Raw genomic sequence first — 24947 nt, forward strand, 5'->3', positions numbered from 1 at the left:
AGTCTCTATATTGCAAATTATTTGTAATGCACAAAGCAAACGGTAGAGATTTTGATCTGGCAAATGTTTTTGCTGTTAGTTGCTTTGTGGTAAGTATTCTAAAACCCAGGTACTCCTTGGGTTTTTTTCAGGGCCCAGCCCTGCACCCCTTAATCTGGGTCATCCTGGAAAATGAGTGGGTCCTCAGAACATACATTTTCTACTTATGTGAGTGGGGTAATCAACAGTAACAGAAGTCAAATGACAGTGATCCTGTGACGTGCCTGTTACTGAAATACTTGGAGGATCGTAAAAGAAACAAAACTACCAGAAATGCAGTCTTGTTTGTCCCCTAGATTTTCACCTTTCAAAAGGCAAAGAATATAGAAGGAAAGAGAAGAAAGTTCTCTGAGGTAAATGTACATAATTGGGAAAATGGTAGGTCTGTGAAGGACATTTGTAAATGGAGTTGGAAATGTTATGAAGTTTATGCTGTATAAATGTGAGCCACTTCACGCAGTAAAATAAAAAGGATTTGCCTTAAAAAAATACAGAATCTGAAATAATACGTGCTAGCTGCAGGATGTTTTCTTTAAACATACAGGCCTCATCTTTGCATCACATCTTTTGTATTTACACAGTTGTCCACAGAAAAGTCAATAAACGTACCCTTTCTGACAGGAAATCATGCCACATTTATTCTCCGAAAGGCTCTGCAGACATATAAACAAAGAGTTTGGTTTCTGAGGATTTCCAGATCATGTTCAGCACAGTTCCTCCTTAAAGGTGTCTGGAGAAACTGGATGTTTGGAATATTAGGTAGGATCTTCACATGTATGAGAATATTCTGTTAAAATCTTAAAAGCCACTTTCCTCAGTGAAGAAGATGTGAAAAACAGGTCTTTGTTTAAACTGCAGTACAGCTGTTGTAATTCACATTTATTTTGTGAAGGGATATTGCTGTAAAATCAACTTGCATTTGCTCTAACCCTTTTTCTCTGACCTTCAGTAATACCTATCGTATGATTGAACAAGATGACTTCGATATTCATACAAGACTACACACCATCGTGAGAGGGGAGGATGAGGCAGCTATGGTGGAGTCGGTGGGCCTTGCATTAGTCAAGTTACCTGATGTCCTCAACCGCCTGAAACCTGACATTATGATAGTTCATGGGGACAGATTTGATGCTTTGGCCCTGGCCACGTCGGCAGCCCTGATGAACATTCGCATTCTTCACATTGAAGGTGGGGAAGTCAGTGGGACCATTGATGACTCCATCAGACATGCCATAACCAAACTGGCCCATTACCACGTGTGCTGCACAAGGAGTGCAGAGCAGCACTTGATAGCCATGTGTGAAGACCACGACCGCATCCTTTTAGCAGGCTGTCCCTCATATGACAAGCTCCTCTCTGCCAAAAACAAGGACTACATGAGTATTATTCGCATGTGGCTAGGTAAGCTTTTCTCACATGATTTTCAACACTAGACAAACTCAGTAAGTAGGCTATCAATCAAAAAGTAATACATTTGTTAATAGTACCTGGCATTTATTTCTTTCTACGTTTGCTTTCATTCTGTATTCTGCCAGGTACAGCTGAAAAGCTACAAATCTGTTCTACAGAACACTTCTGGTCCTTCTGCCAAGTCAAAAAATAACTCCTTAAATGGGTAATTTCTCTGAGCTGAACAATTTAAAAGCAGAACAGTCATATATGAACAGTTATTTTGGTGTAAAGGATGTGTTTAAATAGAATCAAAGCTCTTCAGGCCTAATACAAAAAAATCAAACAGAATTTGTATTATGAACCTTTTTTTGAGGAATGCACTGCGACAGGACAACATGCACCAAAGGCTTTTGGTGTTTCATGCTCATTGACTTACAAATAATTCCTGTAGACAGTGGTGTTTTATGTTTGCTTTTTATCTTTGACAAAGCAGTCACCTGTATGGCTACCATGTGTACCTGGAAGCTGGAATCTTTTTCAATCAGTATGCTTTGCAGACAAATGTTTTATCAAGTGTAATAAGTCAAGTATGACTGACTATTTTAAAGCAGAAGAAATGAAGTCTTTACTTGAGAATGGACAACTGCCAGAAAATCTGAGCAGCTTCAGGAGTTTTTCCAGATTTACTGTGGTGTGAGAACAGTCTCTCGATCCTGGTCTTGGAAAACTTTAGAAGTAGTCTTGAAAGTTAACAGTTTGTTGACATTTAGGTAGTGGTCTCTAAAGTTATGAGATGTACTTAGAGAGGCAAATAACAAGCTAGGTTACCCTGTGACTCCCTTGATTTTTATTCTAGCATTGATACCTATCTGTTAGATATATCCCATTCAGTGCCTTGACTTTTCAGGCTTTCACATCTGTAGTTTCAAAAGTATGTCCTGCCTTCCTCTTGCTATTCTACGCCAATGAAAAAACTTTTCTTGCCCTCCATTTGGACAGGTGAAGATGTCAAAACCAGAGATTATATAGTTGCTCTGCAACATCCTGTAACCACAGATATTAAACATTCCATAAAGATGTTTGAGCTGACACTAGATGCACTCATCTCCTTCAACAAGAGAACACTTGTTCTATTCCCTAATGTGGATGCAGGTGAGTAGAATACCTTCATGACAGAGTGACACATAACAGATTGTCTTTAAAAGAGTGCTTTTATCCCAGGTCCTCCAGCCAGATGGAAATAGCTGGATGGTGTCAGCCTCATGGGTGCATCTGCTGCAGCTCCATGTTCACATTGCTGGAGGATATTTCAGCTTTTCAGTGTGGGAAGGAAAATGAAGAGAAACCACGTGACATGTCGGAGCAATATTAGTGCCTCTTAACTTAAAACTACAAAGAGCCTTTTGCAGTGAATTCTGGGATCAAACTTTGGCTTATCTACCGAGCTATGCAATTTACACTGTAAGGATAAAAAGAGAAACAAAACCTGTTCAGAGCTGGCAATTCAGTGAACGGCTGGCTGCTAGATCCTTTGTGTGTCTGGACTTTGATTTTAAAAGTAGAAGTTAAATCATTTATTTACTTTGTTTTTCTGTAGGAAGCAAAGAGATGGTTCGTGTGATGAGGAAGAAGGGCATTGAACATCATCCCAATTTTCGGGCAGTAAAGCATGTGCCATTTGACCAGTTCATTCAGCTAGTTGCTCATGCTGGTTGTATGATTGGTAACAGCAGCTGTGGTGTCAGAGAGGTGGGAGCTTTTGGTACACCTGTCATCAACCTGGGGACACGTCAGACGGGAAGAGAAACGGGTACATTTGCTTGACTCTCTAGTGTTTTGTAATGCAGGACAGTGTATCAGAGGTGTCACCACTGCTTTAGCGGGAGCAAGGGGAGGCACGTAACTAGTGAAGAGCGATGTCAATCTAGTGGACATCTTTCCCTCACAGAGGAAATAAAAACAATTTTTTTTTTTCATTTCTAAAGCAGCTCATACTCTAATGCAATTTGAGGAAGTGATCTGTCCTCTTTTGTTAATTTTGGTTGTCTAGGTGAAAATGTTCTTCATGTTCGTGATGCTGATACACAGGATAAGATTCTTCACGCTCTCCAGCTGCAGTTTGGGAAGCAATATCCATGGTGAGTACATTCATCTTAATTCATTGGAGGGCATGTTAAAGCAGTAGAGTAAAAGGCATTTAGTCCTAAGGTGTTTCCTCATACTTGATTGGAGTGTTTTTAATGCACCGATCTGAGGTTGCAAATGATTTTTTATTTCAGAACCATAATGCAGTGTCTGGTACGCAGTAGTATTTATGGAGCAAAATGTTACTAGTAATGTTTCAATACAAGTAGTCATTTAACATCCAACAGAAGGTAAAGAGGACAAAATTCATGTTAACTTCGATCAGTGTGATTAAGAGAGCTTGTTCTATAGGAGCAGCATGGGGGAGAACATCCTGTCTGCCTACACTGACTTGTGCCTGAAGGACACTTTTTCATGTGGGTACAAATGACACCAAGAGCCGAAAAATGGACAGGATCAAGGAAGACTATAAAGCCCTGGTGAGGCATGTGAAAAACATCACTGCCCAAGTCATCTCCTCATGTATCCTACCAGTGAGAGAAATTGGGACAGCCAGAGGCAGACACATTGTGCAGATCAGTATCTGGGTTTGTGGCTGGTGCTGTTGAGAAGGTTTTGGATTTTATAACAGTGGGTTGTGTTTTTATGATTGTAGCCTTTATTATGAGGGAATGGGATCCCCCTGGCTAAAAAGGGCAGGAGAATCTTTGGCAGCACGGCAGCCAGTTTGGTGTGATGCACTTTAAACTGGAGGACTTGAGGAGTGGGGTCCAAACAGCAATGAGTGCCATTGCTTCCAGGGGAGTACCAACCAGCGTAGAGACAGATGTTCCTTGGCTGCAGCTCAAGTTGAGGATCTGTCTTGGTTTGAGACAATTTAAAGAGGTGGGCACTCTAGAAATGAGTAACCTCCCCCTTGATTCCATCCGATCCCTTTGCACCAATAAGGAACAAGATACAAGTAGATGTAAGTGAAAAAATAACAGTTTATTAACAAACAGAATGCCAGCGGGCGGGGGGGGGTAGTAAATAACTACTAGATACCAAACTGCTAAATCTCACAACCCCACGGGAACAAAGAGACCCGAAATGCCAGAAATACCCATTCCCGAAGTGGCACCTGCCAGAGGTGGCCATATGGCTGAAGGTCAAAGGGAAGGTGACATCACACCCTTCCCTTCGAAGATGGCACCTCCCAGGTGACCGCATGTTCCCAGGAAGGAAGAGGCAGGATGGTGACATCCCCCACAGGGAAGGCAGGAGCCTGCAGAGCAGTTCTAGAGGCAGATGGAAAGGTGCTGGTTCATGTGGGGTCCGCGTTGCCGCAGCCACTTCCTTCTGCCATTCGCAGGCTCTGCCAGGGCTGCTGGTGTGCTCTGCACCATGGCTGTGGGGTGGGGTGCTGGGGAAGGACCACGCCATTGGCACTGACACAGGGTGTCTGACCCCAGGAACTCACTGGCTTTTTTGCTGCCAGCAGACCTTGGAAAGTTCACTTAGAAACAGTTTAACGGCAAAATGCAGTTTCTAGAATGGCAAACCCAAGACTGCCACAAAAGGGAGAGGCTCTACTCCCACTGTCTTCTCTCCTGGAGCAGCTTGAACTGGGGCGGGGCCTGCCCCACTCTGCGCCAACAGGCAGGCACCTGTAGACTTTGCCCCAAGACTGCCCAAAAACACCAACTAGAGTCCCTCTGAGACAAGGGGGAAAAAAAATGAAAAGAGAACCCAAAAAGGGAAGGGAAAAAAAACCTCTGCCAAAGCAAAGATTAAACAGTCAGCAAAGCAAACCCCATGTGGCAAAAGGCAGGAAACTGCCTGGGCAGGGCAATTTTAAAAATGCCTGTGATCACCCCCGCTTCCCACTCCCCACCCACACAAGGTCCCCAACTGCAGGGTCTTGAAAAGACAGTAACAATTTTTGGGTGCAGATAGGTACAGAATACAATAACATAGGTCACTCCAGGCCAGGATCATAGGGCAAAATATATCAAGGGTTTATATGACTATGGTGTTTATGACTCTCACACCCCTTCAAGCAACCTGGTTGAGCCTTGATCCTCTGTGAAGTGCCTGTATACAAACGCACACAGCAAGTGGTATAAACAAGATAATCTAATAAACTAGAAATCAATGTGAAGTTGCAGAGCCATGCTCTCATTGGAATTACGGAGACATGTCTGGAATGTTGTCATGGATGGCTATATACTTTTTAGAGGGGACAGGTCAGAGAAGCACGGTGGTGGCGTTGCTCTTTGTGTCAGAGAGCAATTGGAATGTATCAAGCTCTACTCAGGGACAGATGAACAAGTTGAGAGCTTATGGCTGAGAATTAAGGAACAGGCTAATATGGGTGACACTGTCTTGGGTGTTTACTACAGGCCACCTGATGAGGAGGAGGAAGTTGATGAGGTTTTCTGTAGGCAACTGGAAATAGCCTCACAGTTACAGGCCCTGATTCTCCTGGGAGACTGATATTGTTAAGAGGAGCAGCAGAGCTTGGCACACACAGTTCAAGAAGTTCCTGAACTGCAGCTCAGTGAAGATAACTTTGATGCAGTGGTGGAGGAGCCATTGAGGAAAGGTGCATTCTGGACCTTGTACTACTAAACCAGGAGGCACTGGTTGAAGACATGAAGGTTGGGGACGGCATTGGCTGCAGTGACCATTAGAAACTCAGAATCTTGCATTGGGGAAGCAAAACAGCAAGCAGGACAAGAATGCTAAACTTGCAAAGAGATAACTTTGACCTCTTCAAAGAGCTATATGAAGGAATCTGATGGGTTAGGACTCCAGATGAGGGTGTCCAAAGAGCTGGTCAGTATTCCTCTGACCTCAAGACCAGTGCATCCCTATGATCCAGAAATCAGGCAAAGAGGGCAGGAGACTGAAATGGATGAGATTCTACTAAAACTCAAACAGAAGAAAGAAATTTATGAGATGTGAAAAAAGGGAGAGGCCACATGGGAGGACTATTAGGAACATTGTCAGAGTATGCAGGGATGTGAGAAGGAAGGCCAAAGCCTACTTGGAATGCAGTCTGGCAAGGGATATCAAGGACAAGAAGGGCTTCTACAAGTTCAGCAGCAGCAACAGGAACACATACATGTGGGGCTGCTGCTGAATCATACAGGTGTCCTGGCGATGGAAGATACAGAGAAGGTGGAATTACTGAATGCCTTCTCTCCTTGGTCTTTACTGCTGAGAAAAGCCCTCAGGAATCCCAGACCTCAGAGGTAAGAGAAAAAGGTTGGAGAATGGAAGACTTCTTTGTAGAGAGTTGGGTTAGAGATCAGTGAGGCAGACTAAACACCCATAAATCTACAGGCCTGATGGGATGCACCCAAGTGTGCTGAGGGAGCTGGCAGGTGCTGCTAAGCCAGTCTCCATTGTCTTTGAAAAATCACAGAGTGGGAGAAATGCCTAATAACTGGAGGAAAGCCAGTGTTACTCAGTACCATCTTCAAAAAGAGCAGGAAGGAGGATCTGGGAACCTACCAGCCAGTCAGCCTCACCTCCATCCTTGGAAAGGTGACAGAACAGATCATTCTGGAAGTCATCACCAAGCATGTAGAAAAAAAAGAAGGTCATTGGGAGTAGTCAGCATGGATTCACCAAGGGGAAATCATGCTTGATCAATCTGATAGCCTTCTATGATGGCATGGCAGGATCGGTCGACAAGGGGAGGGAGAGCAGTGGATGTTGTCTGCCTTGACTTCAGCAAGGCTTTTGACTTAACATTCTTGTAGCTCAGGAAATGTGGGTTAGCTGAACAGACAGTGAGCTGGATCAAGAACTGGCTGAATGGCAGAGCTCAGAGGGTTGTGATCAGCAGAGTGGGAGCCGGTTGGAGGCCTGGAGTGGTGGCATTCCCCAGGGATCAATACTGGGTCCAGTCTTACTCAGCTTGTTTATCAACAACTGGGGTGAAGGGATAGAAAGAACCCTAAGCCAGTTTGCAGCTGATACAAAACTGGGGGGAGTGGCTGACACACCTGAAGGCTTTGCTACCACTCAGAGGGACCTTGATAGGCTGGAGAATTGGGCAGAGGGAAACCTAATGGGGTCCAACAGGGGCAAGTTTAGGGTCCTGCACCTGGGGAGAACAACCCCAGGCACCAGCACAGGCTGGGGACTGACCTGCTGGAAAGCAGCGCTGCGGAGAAGGACCTGGGGGTCCTGGTGGACAACATGCTGTCCATGAGCCAGCAGTGCCCTCGCAGCCAGGAGGGCCAGTGGGATCCTGGGGGGCATCGGGAAGAGTGTGGCCAGCAGGTCAAGGGAGGTGATTGTCCCCCATACTCAGCTGTAGTGAGGCCACATCTGGAGTGCTGTGTCCAGGTCTGGGCTCCACAGTACAAGAAAGACAAGGAGCTACTGGAGAAGGTCCAGTGGAGGCTGCATCATCAATAAATGGCTTAAGGGCTGGTGCCATCACCAGAGTTTTGGGTTCTTTGATCACAGGGCAGCTTTTACGGCACCTGGCCTGCTGGAGTCAGATGAGCTCCATCAGTCTAATAAGGGCAAAAGGATTCTAGCACATGAGTTGGCAGGGCCGATTGAGAGGGCTTTAAACTAGGTTTGAAAGGGGAAGGGGATGAAACCAGTCCCTCCAGAGGTGAGAGCAAGGGAGGCAAGCCAGGGTCAGGAGTGAAATTAGCAGGCCTGCTGAAGTGCATGTACACTAATGCACACAGCATGGGCAACAAACAAGAGGAGCTGGAAGCCATGGTACAGCAAAAAAGCTATGACTTTGTTGCCGTCACAGAAACATGGTGGGATGACTCACATAACTGGAGCACTGCAGTGGATGGCTAGAGGCTCTTCAGAAGAGACAGGCGAGGGAGAAGAGGTGGAGGGGTGGCTCTGTGTATTAGGGAGGATCTCGACGCCACGGAAGTTGAGATTAATGACGATATGGTCATGTGCCTATGGGAAAGAATGAGGGGGAAAGCCAACAAGGCCATCATCCTGGTGGGAGTCCGTTACAGACCACCTAACCAGGATGAAGAGGTGGATGAACTATTCTATAAACTGGAAAATGTTTCAAGATCACCAGCCCTTGTTCTTGTGGGAGACTTTAACCTGCCAGATACCTGCTGGGAACTCAACACAGAGGTGGAGAGGCAGTCTAAGAGGTTCTTAGAGTGTATGGAGGACAGCTTTTTGTCTCAGCTGGTGAGCAAGCCTACTATGCTAGACCTGCTGTTTGCAAACAGAGAAGGGTTGGTGGGAGATGTGATGGTTGGGAGCCATTTGGGATACAGTGATCATGAAATAATAGAATTCTCAATAATTGGTGAAGTAAGGAGGGGCGCCAACAAAACTTCCGGAGGGCAGACTTCGGCCTTTTCAAGAAGCTGAGTTGGAAAGTTAGTTCTGAGTTTGGGAACAGCCCTTAAAAACAAAGGGGTCCAGGAAGGATGGACAAACTTCAAGAAAGTAATCTTGAAGGCACAGGAGCAGCTTGTCCCTATGTGCTGAAAGATGAGCCTTCAGGGAAGACGACCTGGATGGGCAAAGAACTTCTGAAGGAACTAAGGGAGAATAAGAGGATGTATCACCTTTGGAAAGAGGGGCAGGTAACTCAGGAAATGTTTAAGGATGTGGCTAGGTTATGTAGGAAAAAAAAAATAGGGAGGCAAAAGCCCAGTTAGAACTTAATCTGGCCACTTCTGTGAAGAATAATAAAAAATATTTTTATAAATACAATAATGGCAAAAGGAGGGGCAAGGATAACCTCCAGCAGATCGCCTTCATTATTAGATGGGGGGTGGAATTTAGTAACTAAAGATGAGGAAAAGGCAGCAGGACTTAACACCTTCTTTGCTTCAATTTTCATCAGTAAGAGTCCTCAGGACAACTTGCCTGAGCTGGTGGATGGGATCAGGGAGCAAAGTAGCCCCCCTGTAATTCAGGAAGAAGCAATTAGAGACCTGCTGAGCCACTTAGATGCTCAGAAGTGTATGGGACCAGCTGGGATCTATCCTAGGGTGATGAGGGAGATGACAGATGAGCTTGTGAAGCCGCTCTCCATCATTTACCAGTGGTCCTGGCTCACTGGGGAGGTCCCAGATGACTGGAAGCTGGCCAGTGTGACACCCATCTGTAAGAAGGGCCATAAGGAGCACTCAGGAAACTACAGGCCTGTCAGCCTGACCTTGGTGCCCAGCAAGGCTGAGTGCCATCACACAGCATGGCCTTCAGCATGGCTGGGGGATCAGACCCAGCCAGCATGGGTTTAGGAGGGGCAGGTCAGGCTTGACCAACGTGGTCACCTTTTATGACCAGGTGACCCACCTGGTGGACGAGGGAAAGGCTGTGGATATTGTCTCCCTGACCTTCAGCAAGGCCTTTGACACCATCTCACATGGCATTCTCCTGGAAAAGCTGGCAGTCCATGGCCTGGACAGGTGCACCCATCCCTGGGTTAAGAACTGGCTGGGTTGCTGGGCCCGGAGAGTGGAGGTGAATGGTACTGCATCCAGTTGGCAGCCAGTCACCAGCTGTCCCCAGGGATCAGTGTTGGGCCCTGTCCTATTTAATATCTTTATTGATGATCTGGGTGAGGGGATTGAGTCCTCCATCAGTAAATTTGCAGATGACACCAAGCTGGGAGCGAGTGTCAATCTGTTGGAGGGCAGGAGGGCTCTGCAGAAGGACGTGGACAGGCTGGATAGATGGGCTGAATCCAATAATATGATACACAAGTCTGAGTGCCAGGTGCTAGACTTCGGCCATAACAACCCCCTGCAGCGCTACAGGCTGGGGACAGAGTGGCTGGACAGCAGCCAGGCAAAGGGACCTGGGGTGCTGGTTGGCAGCTGACTGAACATGAGCCAGCAGTGTGCCCAGGTGGCCAAGGCGGCCAATGGCATCCTGGCCTGTATCAGCAATAGTGTGGCCAGCAGGACAAGGGGAGTGATTCTTCCCCTGTACTCAGCACTGGTGAGTGCTGTGTCCTCACCTTGAGTGCTATGTCCAGTTCTGAGCCCCCCAGCTTAGGAAAGATGCTGAGATGCTTGAATGCACACAGAGAAGGGCAACGAGGCTGGTGAAGGGTCTGGAACATAAGCCCTGTGAAGAGCAGCTGAGGGAGCTGGGGTTGTTTAGCCTGGGGAAAAGGAGGCTCAGGGGTGACCTTAGCACTCTCTACAACTCTGAGATTGTAGCCAGGAGGGGGTTGGCCTCCCAGGCGACCAGTGACAGGATGAGAGGACACAGTCTCAAGCTGCACCAGGAGGAGTTTAGGCTAGATATTAGAAAACAATTCTTCACAGAAAGAGTGTTTCAGCATTGGAATGGGGTGCCCAGGGAGGTGGTTGACTCACTGTCCCTGAAGGTGTTTAAAAAACAGACTTTATGAGGCACTCAGCACCATGGTTTAGCTGATAAGGTAATGTTAGGTCACAGGTTTGACTCAATGATCTCAAAGGTCTTTTCCAAACTAGTTCATTCTGTGATTCTGTGGTTTGGGGTCTGGTGCGTCTTGCGAGGGGAGGGAGAGAATGTGGAAGCCAGCCCTGTCTAGACAAGACAAGACACGACTTGAGAGGGAATCTCTTCAATACATACAAATATCTCCAAGGCAGGTGCCCAGAGGATGGTGCCAGACTCTTCTCAGTGGTGCCCAGCAACAGGACAAGCAGTAATAGCCATAAACCAAAACACAAGTGCCACCTCAACATGGCATTGGTAGCGGACCAGAGGCACAGACTGGCCAGGTAGATTGTGGAGTCTCCCTCTCTGGAGACATTAAAATCCCACCTGAATGAGTTCCTGTGTCAGCTGCTCAGCATGGCCCTGCCTTGGAAGGAGCGTTGGCCGAGATGATCTCAGGAGGTCACTTCCAACTCAAAGTGTTCTGTGCTTCTGTCAACAATACTTTATAGCTGATTTGACCTCATGATATGTAGAGAGTCCGGAGTGCAAGGTTCCAGGGAAGCTGCAGAATTCTGGCAGGATGCTTTTCCTTATTCCTCAGCCCTAATGAGTATTGACCCTCATTCCTCTAACACGTAAGTTTTTAAAAACTTTGAGAGATAATATTTGTTCAGCTAAGGACAAGGATTAAAACAATATTTCTTAAGAATCTAAATAGAGCAATAAAACTGAATTCTTTAATACCAAGTATCTGATGCCATGTATGATATTTTAGAAACAGACATGTTGAAAACGGACATGAATATACAGTTTATTGTTATGTAGTTGGCATCTGTGTGATAAGTACATCTTATTTGGATTTGAAGCACATACATAAACTGTCCATATTTTTATTTCTGCTTTATGGTGTGGGTCCTTTCATTAAACTTAATTTTACAGGGGTTTTGGCATCATTAGTTTCCAGTTTTCTACATTCCAGTTTTGTACTCCAAAATGGAGCTAATGCCAGACTTGAAAGATCTGTGTGTGTTCTCTAAACTACCGTCACTATGTACCATATCTCATGACAGACTTTCATAGCGTGAGCTGCAGTATTGGCACAGTGGCCAGATCATAATATTGTAATGACACTGTTTTACATTAATTCTTTTTTGTATTATAGCTCAAAAATATATGGAGATGGTAATGCTGTTCCAAGGATTTTGAAGTTCCTTAAATCTATTGACCTCAAAGAACCATTGCAAAAGAAATTCTGTTTTCCTCCTGTCAAAGATAATATCTCTCAAGATATTGACCATATTCTAGAGACACAGAGTGCTCTGGCTGTGGATCTAGGTGGAACAAATCTCCGAGTAGCAATTGTCAGTATGAAGGTAAATATTCTGTTGTGCTTCTAGATAATCTGCAAACTTCATTGGGCTTTGTGGATATGGGCTTGTGATGCAAAAGAGCTCCAAAACAAAAGCAGTTTATTGACTTTTGTTGAGGGATAAAGATTTTTCCCCTTATTTGGTGCATCTCTCATACAGTCATGATATAACTTGCTTACTGGATTGCACGTCTAAGACAGATGTTAAACTAGCAATGACCATTTGCTGGTGGCGCAAGGTCGTAGCTGCTGCTTCTCTGTGGGTTGACTACAGACTTTGAAGAATAAAACAACTTTCAGATGTGTTGGTTCTCCTTAAAAGGTGACTGAGTTCAACCTGCAAAATCTTACATGTCAAACAAAACACGGAAGGCTCCAAGAGTAGACTTACTACTTCCCCACTGCCTTACACTGCCATGCAATACACACACAGGACCATTATGAGCAACAACCAGCATCTAGCAAATCAATTTACTGAATTCTGCAGCATTTCAAAGATGTGAACAAAACTCATGATGAGAAGTCTTTGGCTTTTACTCTCAACAGTATTGGACAATTACTCCTACCATTATACTGCATATTTGCAGATCAGTTCAATAATAGTTACCCAGAAAGCAAAGTAAGAAAGCAGTGCAGAAGCATGAAGAGTTATGTAAAGTGACCTGATACAGTCCAGAATTTTCACATTCATTTAAAAGGAGATGTCTGACAGATCTTCAAGGTCTTAAAGACAGCTTTTAAAAGTGTAGTATTTTTAGAAGTAAAATTGACATCACATTTTTTCCTATGTGTCAACACAGCCTGGAAAAAATGAATTTAAAAAAATTCTGCCCACTCTACAGAGCTCAAGGTGGCATTAATGAAAGTTGAAATGCTAGCAAATCAGAGTGAAAACAATCAGACTTTCATACCAAAATTTACACAACAGATGTAAGCATTTAAAAGCCAGTGGCATGAGATTTGATTTCACAAAGAAGTGAATTTTCAAAAACTCCTTTTAGAAGCTGTTACGTCTTCTGATAATGTTTGCTGCAGCCTCTTCTTCCAAAACAACTTCTCTGATTCCCCCTCCAAACTAAAAGCAAAGAAAGAAACTAAGCATCCAAAATCCACAAACTCTTACTGCTCATGTGATGCTGAGATGCTGGGACCTAATACTCAAAATCATTGTCAGTTTGGAATTTTCCAAGTTCTTTGGCAACAATGACTCGGCCTTGTTGCTTATGGACTGTCTTTGTTAGTCCTCTTCGCTCAGTTGCTTTAATTGAGTGCAGTTCACTTAGATACCTTGTACAGGGGATGTAACAGGGAGAGTAACACTGTTAGGCAGGATACCTTCTGCAGTGTCCTGGCTTAATCCTGCAGTATAAACACTGAATTAAGATCAATTCCTCAGTACCCATAGATCCCAAGCATGCATCATGAATATTTTCATTACCACTCCATGAGTCCTATGGCTGAAAATAATCCTCACAGCCCCTCCCCACCCCATAAAAAAATTCTGTAAAAAGAATTTACAAGGGCATGTAGTGACAAGACAAGGGGGAATGGCTTCAACCTGAAAGAAGGTGGGTTTAGATTAGATACTAGGAAGAAACTCTTTAGTGTGAGGGTGGGGAGGCACTGGAACAGGTTGTCCAGAGGAGTTCAGGATGCCGCATCCTTGGAAGTGTTCCAAGGCCTGCTTAGATGGGGCTCTGACCAATCTGATTCAGTGGAAGGTGTTCCTTCCTTTGAGGTCCCTTCCAACCCAAACTATGTATCACAGTAGATGGTACTCCAGAAATACTGCAAGTGACTCAGAAGTGTAATTGCTTAGAAGAAAAGATATTTCTGAAAGTATAGTAAATTTTGCCTTGAAATTTCTAGCATTTCTCTCTATCTGACTCTCCTTTTTTTGGTGAAATGGCATTGTCTGTGACACCACACAAACCCTTCATGCAGTCAAACTGGAAAGATTTTATTCTTAAAGCACTGTGGTTTTTCTGTCCTTTTTAGCAACTGTTACTCTCTTCTTTTTTTTAACACTTTAGTGTTCAGCTTAAGGGCGTTGCTCTATCATGGTTTATGCCTAACAACAGTTGCAATAGCTCTGGTGATACTTCCTCATATGAGCCATGTGTTCCTTAAAATGTGTATTTAATTTCAGATGGGAGACTGATTACAGAAGCAGAATGTAATGCCTGATCTTGCAAACTTGTCCCCCAAGGGTTGTCACAAACCTTGCCTGTAGGCCCAAGATCTAAAGCATAGTACCTGTATTTTTTTAAATAGATAAGTTATAGCGCTCTATTTTCAAATTGACATGTAATTTAAATGGAAGAGAAATTTCACCATAACATTCATTTCTCTGGGGCATGTTTTGTTTTTCATTTCTAGGGTGAAATAGTTAAGAAGTACACCCAGCTCAACCCTAAAACCTATGAAGACAGACTAGCATTAATTCTAAAGATGTGTGTAGAGGCTGCATCAGAGGCAGTAAATGTAAACTGCAGAATTTTGGGAGTAGGTAAGTTAACAAATACTAACTTTGTTTTTACATCTGTGTTTTTCAACATGAAATCAAATCACTACTCATTAATTTAAAACACCTTTCTAAAATGGATCTCATGTACTTTAAGTTCTTACACATTCTGAACAAACAAACTTTTTAAAATGGCTGAAAATGAGAAGCTGACCATAAAGACTGAAGTTTGTAACAACCATTAAAACAACCTGTTAAGTTATAGTAAACGATATATAAAATGTGTTTATGTAGTTCTCTGGATTTTGAAGCTCTCTGCTGTCTTGGCATTGTGACTCAGATGCTCAGTGTTTATCAAAACAGCTCTTGAAACAACTGCAGCTGAGTGATGTTTTCTCTGCTGTCTGTAAGCCTTTTTTTAGGGCTATGATCAACTGTGCAGCAGAATTCTCAGATACACCAGGGCAGACTAAAAAGGCTGGAATGTTAGGACTAAATTTGTAGCTAACAGAAACAAAAGCAGCCTTTTTCCTGACTTGCAGTCCACTTGCAGTACCATTCTGTGTTAAATTGTGTGTTTATATCAGACAGGACTTCTTCAGTTAAATGGTGACTGGGAGATTTGCCCTTAAGTATTAGTTATTTATTAAGATGTTGATTAATGTATCCTGGATTTTTAAGAAGGACGTAGAATCTTCATTTTAGCTGAGAAATGTTCCTAAAGAAAAGTAGTTTGTTCCAGATTAAAACTTTTCTGAATTGCACAGTACAAAGAAAAACTAACTTGAACATGCTGTATTCTTTAAAAACAACATTAAGGACACAAAGCCATACAGAGAAATGTAAGTGCTTCAGATCAGATCTTACAGATTTAATGTTCAATTCAGCTGCTTGTCTTAGAGCTTTTATGGCTGCTTTCCATTACAACATTAACCCTGGAACCATCTTTATATGTGACTCAACTACATTAGCTCTGTACAATAAAATGTTCACATTTTATTGTCTAGAGTTAAATACTTCCATAATCGTGACCTACTCTTCAGTGGTCCTGAGAGACTCCACCAACTCTGGAAGCCTCTCCAGCTAAGCAAACTGGTTTGCCTAATAGAGCCTGCTACTGGCCTACTCTGTTCAATAGACAAATCTCTGAATACAGTTTTGATCTTTCACAAAAACAGTGTGTTTTTAAGTAAAAATCACTACTCTAGGTCTAGTGATTATTTTTAGTCATTCTAAATCTTGAGAGTTACAGCAGGCTTCCAGACACTAATAGTGTTCCAGGGTTTGAATCATGTATTTTTGCTGTTACGCCTTTTGCACATCACTAACAAGAAACACAACTATTAAGTGATTTGCTGCAATCTTGCCTGAAGTAGGAACATTAACTCTCTGGTTACTAACCATCTGGTTAGTCTTAAGATACTCGGCACATTGTGATTAGAGCCATGGCATTCTATGAATTATCTTCTTTACTTTGAGGGTGACTGAGCACTGAAACACACTGCCTGGAGAGGTTGTGGAGTCGCCTTCTCTGGAGACACTCAAAGCCCACATGGACAGAATCCTGTGCCACTTGCTGTAGGTGAACCTGCTTTGGCAGAGGGATTGGACTAGATGATCTCCAGAGGTCCCTTTAAACCCAAACTATTCCATGATTCTGTGTTCTCTACATGTCAAAAGTTGCACTGCCAGTAATACTTAAGAAATACTTAAGAAATTTTTACTTTCATGCTCTTCTTCAAAGCCTAGTATTGGGGGGGCAGGAAGAAATCTTGTCATTAGAAAAAGAAAAATGGATTTTTACTTAAAGTCTATTACACAGATTTAGTTTTCATTTTTCTGTCCTGTATTTCTGGAACTTAGGTATTTCCACAGGTGGACGGGTAAACCCTCGAGAAGGAATTGTGCTTCACTCTACAAAACTCATTCAGGAGTGGAGCTCTGTGGATCTCAGGACTCCTATATCTGATGCTTTGCACCTGCCAGTCTGGGTCGACAATGATGGAAACTGTGCTGCTCTAGCAGAGAGGAAATTTGGTCATGGAAAAGGAATAGAAAATTTTGTAACACTGATTACTGGTACAGGTGAGTATGTTGTAGTTCAATGAAACCCAAAATCTAGCACCATCACTTAGAGGCTCAGCTATAAACATTACCACTATGCCTGGAAAACCAAAAATACTTTTGCTACACTATATGTTTGGTTTAGGGTGCTTTTTAATATTCAGGCAAATAAAACCACTGCCATAGTTTAAACTTCTTGATGAAAGAAGTTCTGCTGGTACAGCTATGCCAGCAAGAAAGGAAAATATGAGCAACCTTAGTTGGAATAATTTTGCATTTTTTTAGCTTTATATCTAAATTCTCTTTAAACTTTAGAAATACAAGTCAGATCAGAATATGTATCTAGAAGATAAACAACTGAATATAAGAAAGTATGTTTATTAAATCTGAAATGCAAATGTGGCGTAACTTTTCTCATTTGTAAAGTATATAGTCCTTTAGATGGTGGCAGCAATAACTAGCTGATGAATTTACACCCAGTTTGGGAAGGGGCAGCAGAGGCTTGCACATTCAAGTGTCCTGGCCCTTTAACACACAGGTTTAACTGTCTAAATACAGCATTAGAATTTCTCTGAAGTGCAAAATTTTAAGGCTACTTGGATAGTTTTTTGCATAAAGAGCATGACTCACAAGCTTAAAAGATCTGTCATAGTTCAGTACCATCCATAGGCTTTTAAAAAATAGAAGCATTGTATACCATTTTGAGCCATAAATGAATAGGAGGGAGCTATGAGCTTGCATATTAGGTGTGCCAAATAGAGAAGAGTTCTTCAACAACTAGTAATTCTTGGTTTCTAGTGTAGATCATCACTGATGCAAATTATTTTATCTTGTGAATAAACAAATGTCAGTGTCTCGCGTAACCGGGGCCTTTAAAAACTGTTGGGGAGCAGGGGGTGTCTGGTTTTTTTTTCAAACCATAGAAGTCTTAATGTCTTTGCAGGAATTGGAGGTGGAATCGTTCATCAACATGAATTGATCCATGGCAGTTCTTTCTGTGCTGCTGAGCTTGGACACATTGTCGTATCCTTAGATGGACCAGAGTGCCTGTGTGGCAGCCAAGGATGTATAGAAGCATATGCCTCAGGAATAGCATTACAGAGAGAAGCTAAGAAGCTGCATGATGGTATCTATTTACTCTGGTTTTCAAAACACAGTTACTTTGCAATATAGAAGAAATTTTCAAAGAAGGTATTAAGAAAAAATACATCTGCCGCCTTTTTCTAGGAGGAAACAAGAATGGGTGTACAGGCAGCCTGCACAGTACAGATCTTTTTCAGTGGCAAGGAGCATTTGGAACCACAGGTCTCAGAATTACCAGAAGTACACAGTAGAGCTTGTCTCTTCTTTTTAAATATGATGTAAAGTAATCTGATAGGCACCCTGTGACGTTTGGTTTCACAGTGATTGTCTTTCAGCAAAAGCTTCTCAGTCTTAAATGTTTGAGAGTATTTATAGTTTATTTATTTTTGGGTCCGACAAGACTAGTGAATTACCACACCCTAATTGTTTGATTCCCTGCTTCTGCAACTAGTTTCCTGAATAATATGGATATAATTACTTCGGCTAAACTCAGGGTTGTACATATTGTTCAGGATTCAGCATACAAGTAAAAGAGATGAAAAGATTTTAATTGCTTCTTTTTTTTTTTTTCACCCCTGACTTGCCACATTACCGTGTTTTACTCTTGGCTTTCCTTTTCAGATGATCTGCTTTTAGTAGAAGGAATGTCAATGAAGGAGGAGGAGATTGTTAGTGCTGCACACCTTATTCAGGCAGCTAAACTTGGCAATACAAAAGCAGAGAGCATTCTCAGAACAGGTAAGAACATAGCCCACCCAGAGTGTGGAACACATCCATGATTATATTTTTGGGATGCAGAAATGGTAGTGCACTGTAACACTACAAACATCCTGAACATGTTGAGAACCTCTCAATATAGAAATTACTGATGGTAATGAGATTTTTAAATATAAATGTTGGAGAAAATATCAGAAGTGTTAAAAGTGTCTGTTCCAGTAAAAAAAAGAAGATTAAAAGGTTCTGCAAAGATGAATTTATAAAAAAGAAGTAAATTCTCAACATTCCCATATGTGGGGATGCAAGTGAATGGCTAGTCTGAGGTAGCAAAGGCAATTTATGTGTTACTTTACACAGGATATTTTACTGGTTTACTAGCTTAAGCACAGTCCTCCCTTATACATAGTTGTTAACATTAAAATGGTAGAGTAATGCTTTCCTATTTTCTCTTTGCTTACAAGCATGATTCATGCGTTGTTTTGTCTTTTCACTTCCATAACATGAATAATGCATTATTGTGCAAAAAAAATTGCCTTTTTTTTTTTTTTTTTTTAAACTTTTGAAAGAAAAGTTAATAGCAGACACATATTACCTGAAAACATAAAACTCTGGAACAAAATACTTCACTGACTTTCCAGTGTTATTTGCTGCTAACAGAACTGTTTCAACTACTGATGCCAGAACTGCTTTGAGTATTCTACTCAATTTCTTTTTACTTCATCTTTTCAGCTGGGACTGCATTAGGCCTTGGCGTTGTGAACATTCTACACACCGTGAACCCCTCTCTTGTGATCCTTTCTGGAGTTCTAGCTAACCACTATGTTAATGCTGTCAAAGATGTGATAAATCGACAGGCTCTGTCCTCTGTTAAAACTGTGGATGTGGTGGTCTCAAATCTAGCAGATCCTGCTCTCCTTGGAGCTGCTAGCCTGGTACTGGATTATACTACACGTAGAATATACTAGAAGAATTATAGAAGAGTTAGAGGATTGGACTATTCAAATTCCTAATGGGTGGAGGGAATACTTTGCCCCAGCTTTTTCTTTGATGAGAGCAGCTAAGGAATCAGAGTAGTGTTCTGAGTAATTAGTGACTACTTCAGCATTTCCTAATTGAGGTATTATCTTTTTGTATTTTTCCTAAATTTCAGCTGACTTCATTGGAAGTAATGTGCAATTCTGGTTTTTTAAGCACCTCTGTTGGTAAGCCTATACCTTACTTTTTGAGTGTAACTGAATTATTTATGAGCATCTCTTGATGAATGGGGATAATGTGTATGGTGTATAAAATTATAACTAGCACTTGGGGATCCATATCTCATTTCCCACCTGTGTGAAATGAGACATTTACCAGCTTTTCAGTTCCAGGATTCCACCCACAAAGTAAATATGATGTAATCACCAGTAGCAGGTAGTAATTCCAGTGGGTGGAAACAAGGGCCTCTACAATAAAAAAAGGCTACACCTAGAAATTCCTTTTCATGAAGGACTTGGTATAGGCAACCAAGTTTATTTATTATATTATCTCTAAAGGGCAGAGTCCCATTTTAGAAGCTTTTGCATATGAAGGAAAAAATCTACAGTCTAGTGAGCTTACAACCTGCAGAGAAGTCCAAACAAGATGATAAGTACAGCAATGAGCATCTTTGTCTTCTGGCCATGGCCAATAGTAACATGTTTGCATTTTAGTCTTGGGGGATTTCTCAAGGGATTTAACCTACTACTCTAGGGGAGGGGGAACTGCTTATTCTTTGGTAGCCAGTTAGCTGAAATTCAGCCATGTGGCACATCTGATCATAAAGAATCTACCTTTCACTGCAGGGTGACACGGTGCACCCCCTCAGCCATTCGGGTGGCTGCATGTGCACTGTTCTTGTCCTGCTTTCACCATCAGCTTTTCATCTGACCCTTATCCCCTCACCTTCAGGGCATTCCGCGGCCTAGAAGGGGAAGGTATGTCAAATACCAGTGAAGGCTTGCCTAGGGAAGCTGTGGTTTGTATTTCTTAAATGAGTCCTTGATATATAGTCCTGTCTTTATCCAGCTGCTTTTTTAGCATACTTTCAAGATGCTGGAAAAATTGAAAAACCAACCCATCTATCAGCTAATCCAGAAAGATAGCTCTGGAGGAACAGTCACAAGACTATCCTGTCCTGAATTTAGTGACCTATTTTGACATTTAACTCAACCCTGATATTCTCAGAAGTCCAGTAATGTGTTAGTACAGGGGAATAAAAGGGCTATTTCCACTCTGCTCCAATCAAAATGAAACAATCTTCTGTAATCACTGCCCTCTGCTATACAATGAACTTCTGAATAGCTCTTAGTACACTCAGTAATTCTGTAAAATCCATATATAATCTATACAGATTGTCCTTTACTTCACCCTCTCTTCCACAAGGAATGTTAACTGATAACTCACATCTTCAGAGCAGATTTCAGAACCAACACCAAATCTCCTTCCTGCTGTCTCCAGGAAAAATCATGCAGCCTCTATACCATAGTTTCTCAGACTTGGCAAATACTGGTTCTTAATTGTTTGCCAAGTTGTACTAGGCTTTATGTAATCTAGGAGTTTTAGTTCCTTTTCCTACATGTCTTGGTTTACTGGATGATTGCCATTACCTTCAATACCAGAGCATTAGCTCTATGAGCAAGCAGGTCAAGGAGAAACTGGCATTTCTCTACAGTGATAGTAGCTCAGATCAGGAGCATTAAGGTTCCGACAGTGACGAGGCCTGTCATTTGATCTTTCCATCCTCTAGCATCACAACGAATGCCTGGCTGGCATGCCTGGCTAAAAGTGGGACCAGGCTTTTGCTTTCCAGACCCTCTGAAGCTCTGTATTTTTGGTATCTCAGATTCCAAATGTTTTTCCCTAGCAGCTGAAGGAAGGGTGCAGGCACAGAAAAAACATGACAGACTAAAACACATTTGAAAAGTTTTACACCTTTAACGTCTAGTCATGTTATGAAAATGATTCTTTAAATGCTTTTGAAAATGCTTTTTTCTGTCAACTGGCCAAGAACCTGCTGCATATGTACAAGTGGTTTATAAAATCAGAAAGAATAAAAAATCATATTTAATAGCGTAATAGTCATTTTGTTTGTCTCTCCTTATTTCCCTGTTCAGAAGTGTCCTTTGAACTTCAGGTACTTAAATGTGGACCAGAGATTTTATGGACATTAGCACCCAATTGTATCCAGCCCCAGAAGGAGCAAATACCAGATGTTCACAGAGTATCTGCAGTAATGTGCTTACTTGATGCTGGCCCAATGTCCTTTAGAGCAGTCCATAATATGAAGATCATGGACTCCAGTGAGGACAAATCAACCTTTATATCCAATACTGGGAAAAACGTGTAGGAATGAAACCCCTTCCCACAGCTGTTATCAGTACTTCAGAGCCTAAATCAGCAGGGCATTCTCATTACCTGCATTGGCAGCACCTGCTTGTATTGCCTCTTGCATACTGGTTGGTTTTGCAGTGTCCGTGGTAAGTGCATGTGGTGTCCTAACTGCGGAAGCCTTACCAGCAATGCAACCGTCCAGCCCTCCAAGCAGAACTGCATGACATCAACAGCTTGGGCAGGACAAGTCCCCTCATGAACTTGGATGTTTATAATCAGCATTACATAAGCAAGTCGCAGCAGTAGAGTGCCAAAAGGTTGGGAAACAAACTAAAATTGGAGTTCTTAGTTCTGTAACTTTTCATTCATGTAACCAGTATAATGCCCTACAAGTTCCTATACCACGATGTTTCTTGCAGCTGGTGGAAAAAGAATGCTTTGTCCACAACAGTTCTGCATTACCATAGAAACCCAAAGAGCCAGGACTTGGGATCATGAGGAGACCAGTTGAGTTTCAATAGCTATCTTTTTAAACATCATTGCTGATGCTTTGCACACCACATAGCTAATCCATACAGAATCAAGGTTTAGAATTTCTTTTTGGTTTCCTGACCAGCAAGTTTAATTATTAAGTATTTTGAATCTTTGATCTGCCATCCAAACACTTGGAAATAACAAATTCATTCATTTTCTGATGGTCTTGAGGTACTGTCCCTCCTCCACTTAATTGTAACAAAATTTGTCAAAAACTTGCATGTATTACCAATGGAGGCAATGGCAATTTCGTATTACAAAAACACAACAGAGAGTAAGGTGCAGACAGGATTTATACTCACATTCAGTGAAATCTGATCACCATGTCCTGCATTAGTAAGTATAAAACACCTGGGCTGTACACCCCTTGCATCATTCCAGATAATTATGTTTGGATTAGAACTAGTGCCACAGCACAAGGTTCTGCAGAGGAACAAGCTTGCCTGCATGACAAGTACTACTGGAGGAATCCTCTTGGCAAAGACTATAGACAACCATGTTGTCCTGAACTGTATTTCATGTTGTACTGAAATACAAGTCAGTAATCTGTATGTTACCCTCTTAACTGGCTGCTCAGAAAAAAAAAAAAATCAGCAAGAAACAGATAAGCCACACCATGTTGTTTTATGGCTGCTTAAAACTTACCCATGTTCCACAGGCCGAGGATGAATGCACAGCGTTGTTGTTTTCAGGCTCCCTGATTTCCAGTAAACCCATGACCTCTCCATCCCCCTTCCTCTTTACAAATGCTTATTGTAATTTCAGACTGCCTGACTGCTGGCTGCCACCTGATCAGAAGCTAAACAAAGCAAGTTCTATACCAGGATGTATTCAGCAAGTCCGCAGCTTCTCTCTCAATACTGCATGAGGTCTTCATGCACATGCAGCTGGGATTATGTTTGAAGGATAGGAAGTGTCCAGGTTTTTTTCCAGATTCCACTGACTAGTGCTATGGAGATAAGCAGTAGAAGTGGGAAGTTAAAGCCAGTAAACAGGATTGAACATGCACAGCTAAGGCCAGAGGTAGCACAAAATTGTCACATGAAGTCACAAAACCAAGTGACAGATGCTGACCTCTGAAGAAAACAAATGTTTAGAAACACAGACAAGGGCATTGATTTTCCCAAATAAACCTGCGTATTCTTTTGCTGTGTCACAAGGTCTAAGTATCTAAAATAGATCTCAGACACAGAAAATGTCCTGACTCCAGGAGTGCTGGGTTTGGTTCTGAGCTCCCCAGTACACAAGAGACATAAGCACACCAGAGTTCAACAAAGCCACAAAGATTATAAAGCAATTACAGCATTTCTCTTGTGAGGAAAGGCTGACAGCTGGGACTGTTCAACCTGGAAACAAGAAGGCTCGGGGGAATCTTATCAATGTATGTAAGTACCTGAAGCGAGAGTGCAAAGAAGACAAAGTCAGGCTCTTTTCATTTGTGCTATGACAGGAAACACTGAGCACAGACTGAAACACAGGAAGCTCCATCTGAACAGTAGGAAACACTTCTTTACTGTACAGGTATCAAAGCACTGGCAGAGGTTGCCCAGAGAGGTGGTGGAATTTCACTTCTTGGAGGTCTTTAGAAGCTGTCTGGACATGGTCGCGGGCAACAGGCTCTAGGTGGTTCTGCTTGAGCAGAGCAAGTTCTGCTTGAGCAGACGACCTCCAGAGGTCCCTTCCAACCATAGCCAGTCTATGATTTTGTGACAGCACTGATAAAGGAGACAGTGAGCTAGCATACTTGAATATAAAATTAAGGCAGAAGAGGTAATCTGCAAAATCTCTGCATCAGAGGTAGCAGAGGTAATCAGAAACCACAGAGCTGCATTTTTAAGTGTTCCGGCAAGATGAAATACGTAAAAAACCTGCAAACACATTCTTAGATTCTACAAACACAGCATATAAAATACTGCTTTAACTTCTGTAACATTGCGTTGGCCTTGAATTTGAGTCTTTGCCCATTTTCTTGGATTTCAGCTCTAAACCACATCCATAGCAAGATAAAATATTCTGTAAGGTGATCAATAAATACCATAATTCAGTGTGCATGAACCCCTCTAACCTGTTGATCTTTCAAATTCTCCTAAATTCATATTAATACTTTAAGGACTGTATATTTAACGTAGTGGACTTTAAATTATCAGCTCATTTTGAAAGCCTTTGTTTTTAGAGCTTTTGAGTGAGCAGCAAAAAGGAAATTTTCAGTAAAGGTGAATGCATAACTGGTCAAGGCTAGCAACAGTATCAGTATTCTGTGAACTTGCTCTGTGCTTCAGTCCTGTTGGACTCACCTGCCATATCCTTGTGCAGTTCAGAAGGTATCTTCATGCATTAATCTTCCATGGAATCAATCTTCCAGACCTTTAATCTACTATCATTGTCATCACCACCCATCAGTAGCGTGCAAACACACTTGCAAACATGAGAGTTGCTTCCATCACTACAGACAACACTAAGGTACAGTTT

The 24947-nt window shown here is 42.3% G+C and overlaps 1 protein-coding gene across 4 annotated transcripts in view; it reads left to right on the forward strand.

Moving 5' to 3' along the window:
* Positions 1-21685, forward strand: part of GNE (glucosamine (UDP-N-acetyl)-2-epimerase/N-acetylmannosamine kinase) — a 34463-nt gene extending 12778 nt beyond the window's left edge. For all 4 annotated transcript variants that reach the window (XM_042023513.1, XM_042023514.1, XM_042023515.1 and 1 more), the window contains exons 3-12: positions 989-1440; positions 2431-2583; positions 3029-3241; positions 3482-3569; positions 12062-12272; positions 14648-14777; positions 16596-16817; positions 17740-17922; positions 18501-18617; positions 19326-21685. In XM_042023513.1, coding sequence (XP_041879447.1) covers positions 989-1440; positions 2431-2583; positions 3029-3241; positions 3482-3569; positions 12062-12272; positions 14648-14777; positions 16596-16817; positions 17740-17922; positions 18501-18617; positions 19326-19561 — 2005 coding nt within the window. In that variant the 3' untranslated portion in view covers positions 19562-21685. The remainder of the gene's footprint in view (positions 1-988; positions 1441-2430; positions 2584-3028; positions 3242-3481; positions 3570-12061; positions 12273-14647; positions 14778-16595; positions 16818-17739; positions 17923-18500; positions 18618-19325) is intronic.
* The last annotated feature ends 3262 nt before the right edge of the window (positions 21686-24947 follow it).

Source organism: Corvus kubaryi, unplaced genomic scaffold (assembly GCF_017639235.1).
Source record: "Corvus kubaryi isolate FWS band 111438036 unplaced genomic scaffold, C.kubaryi_AGA036_p1.0 37249, whole genome shotgun sequence".
Taxonomy (NCBI): Eukaryota; Metazoa; Chordata; class Aves; order Passeriformes; family Corvidae; genus Corvus; species Corvus kubaryi.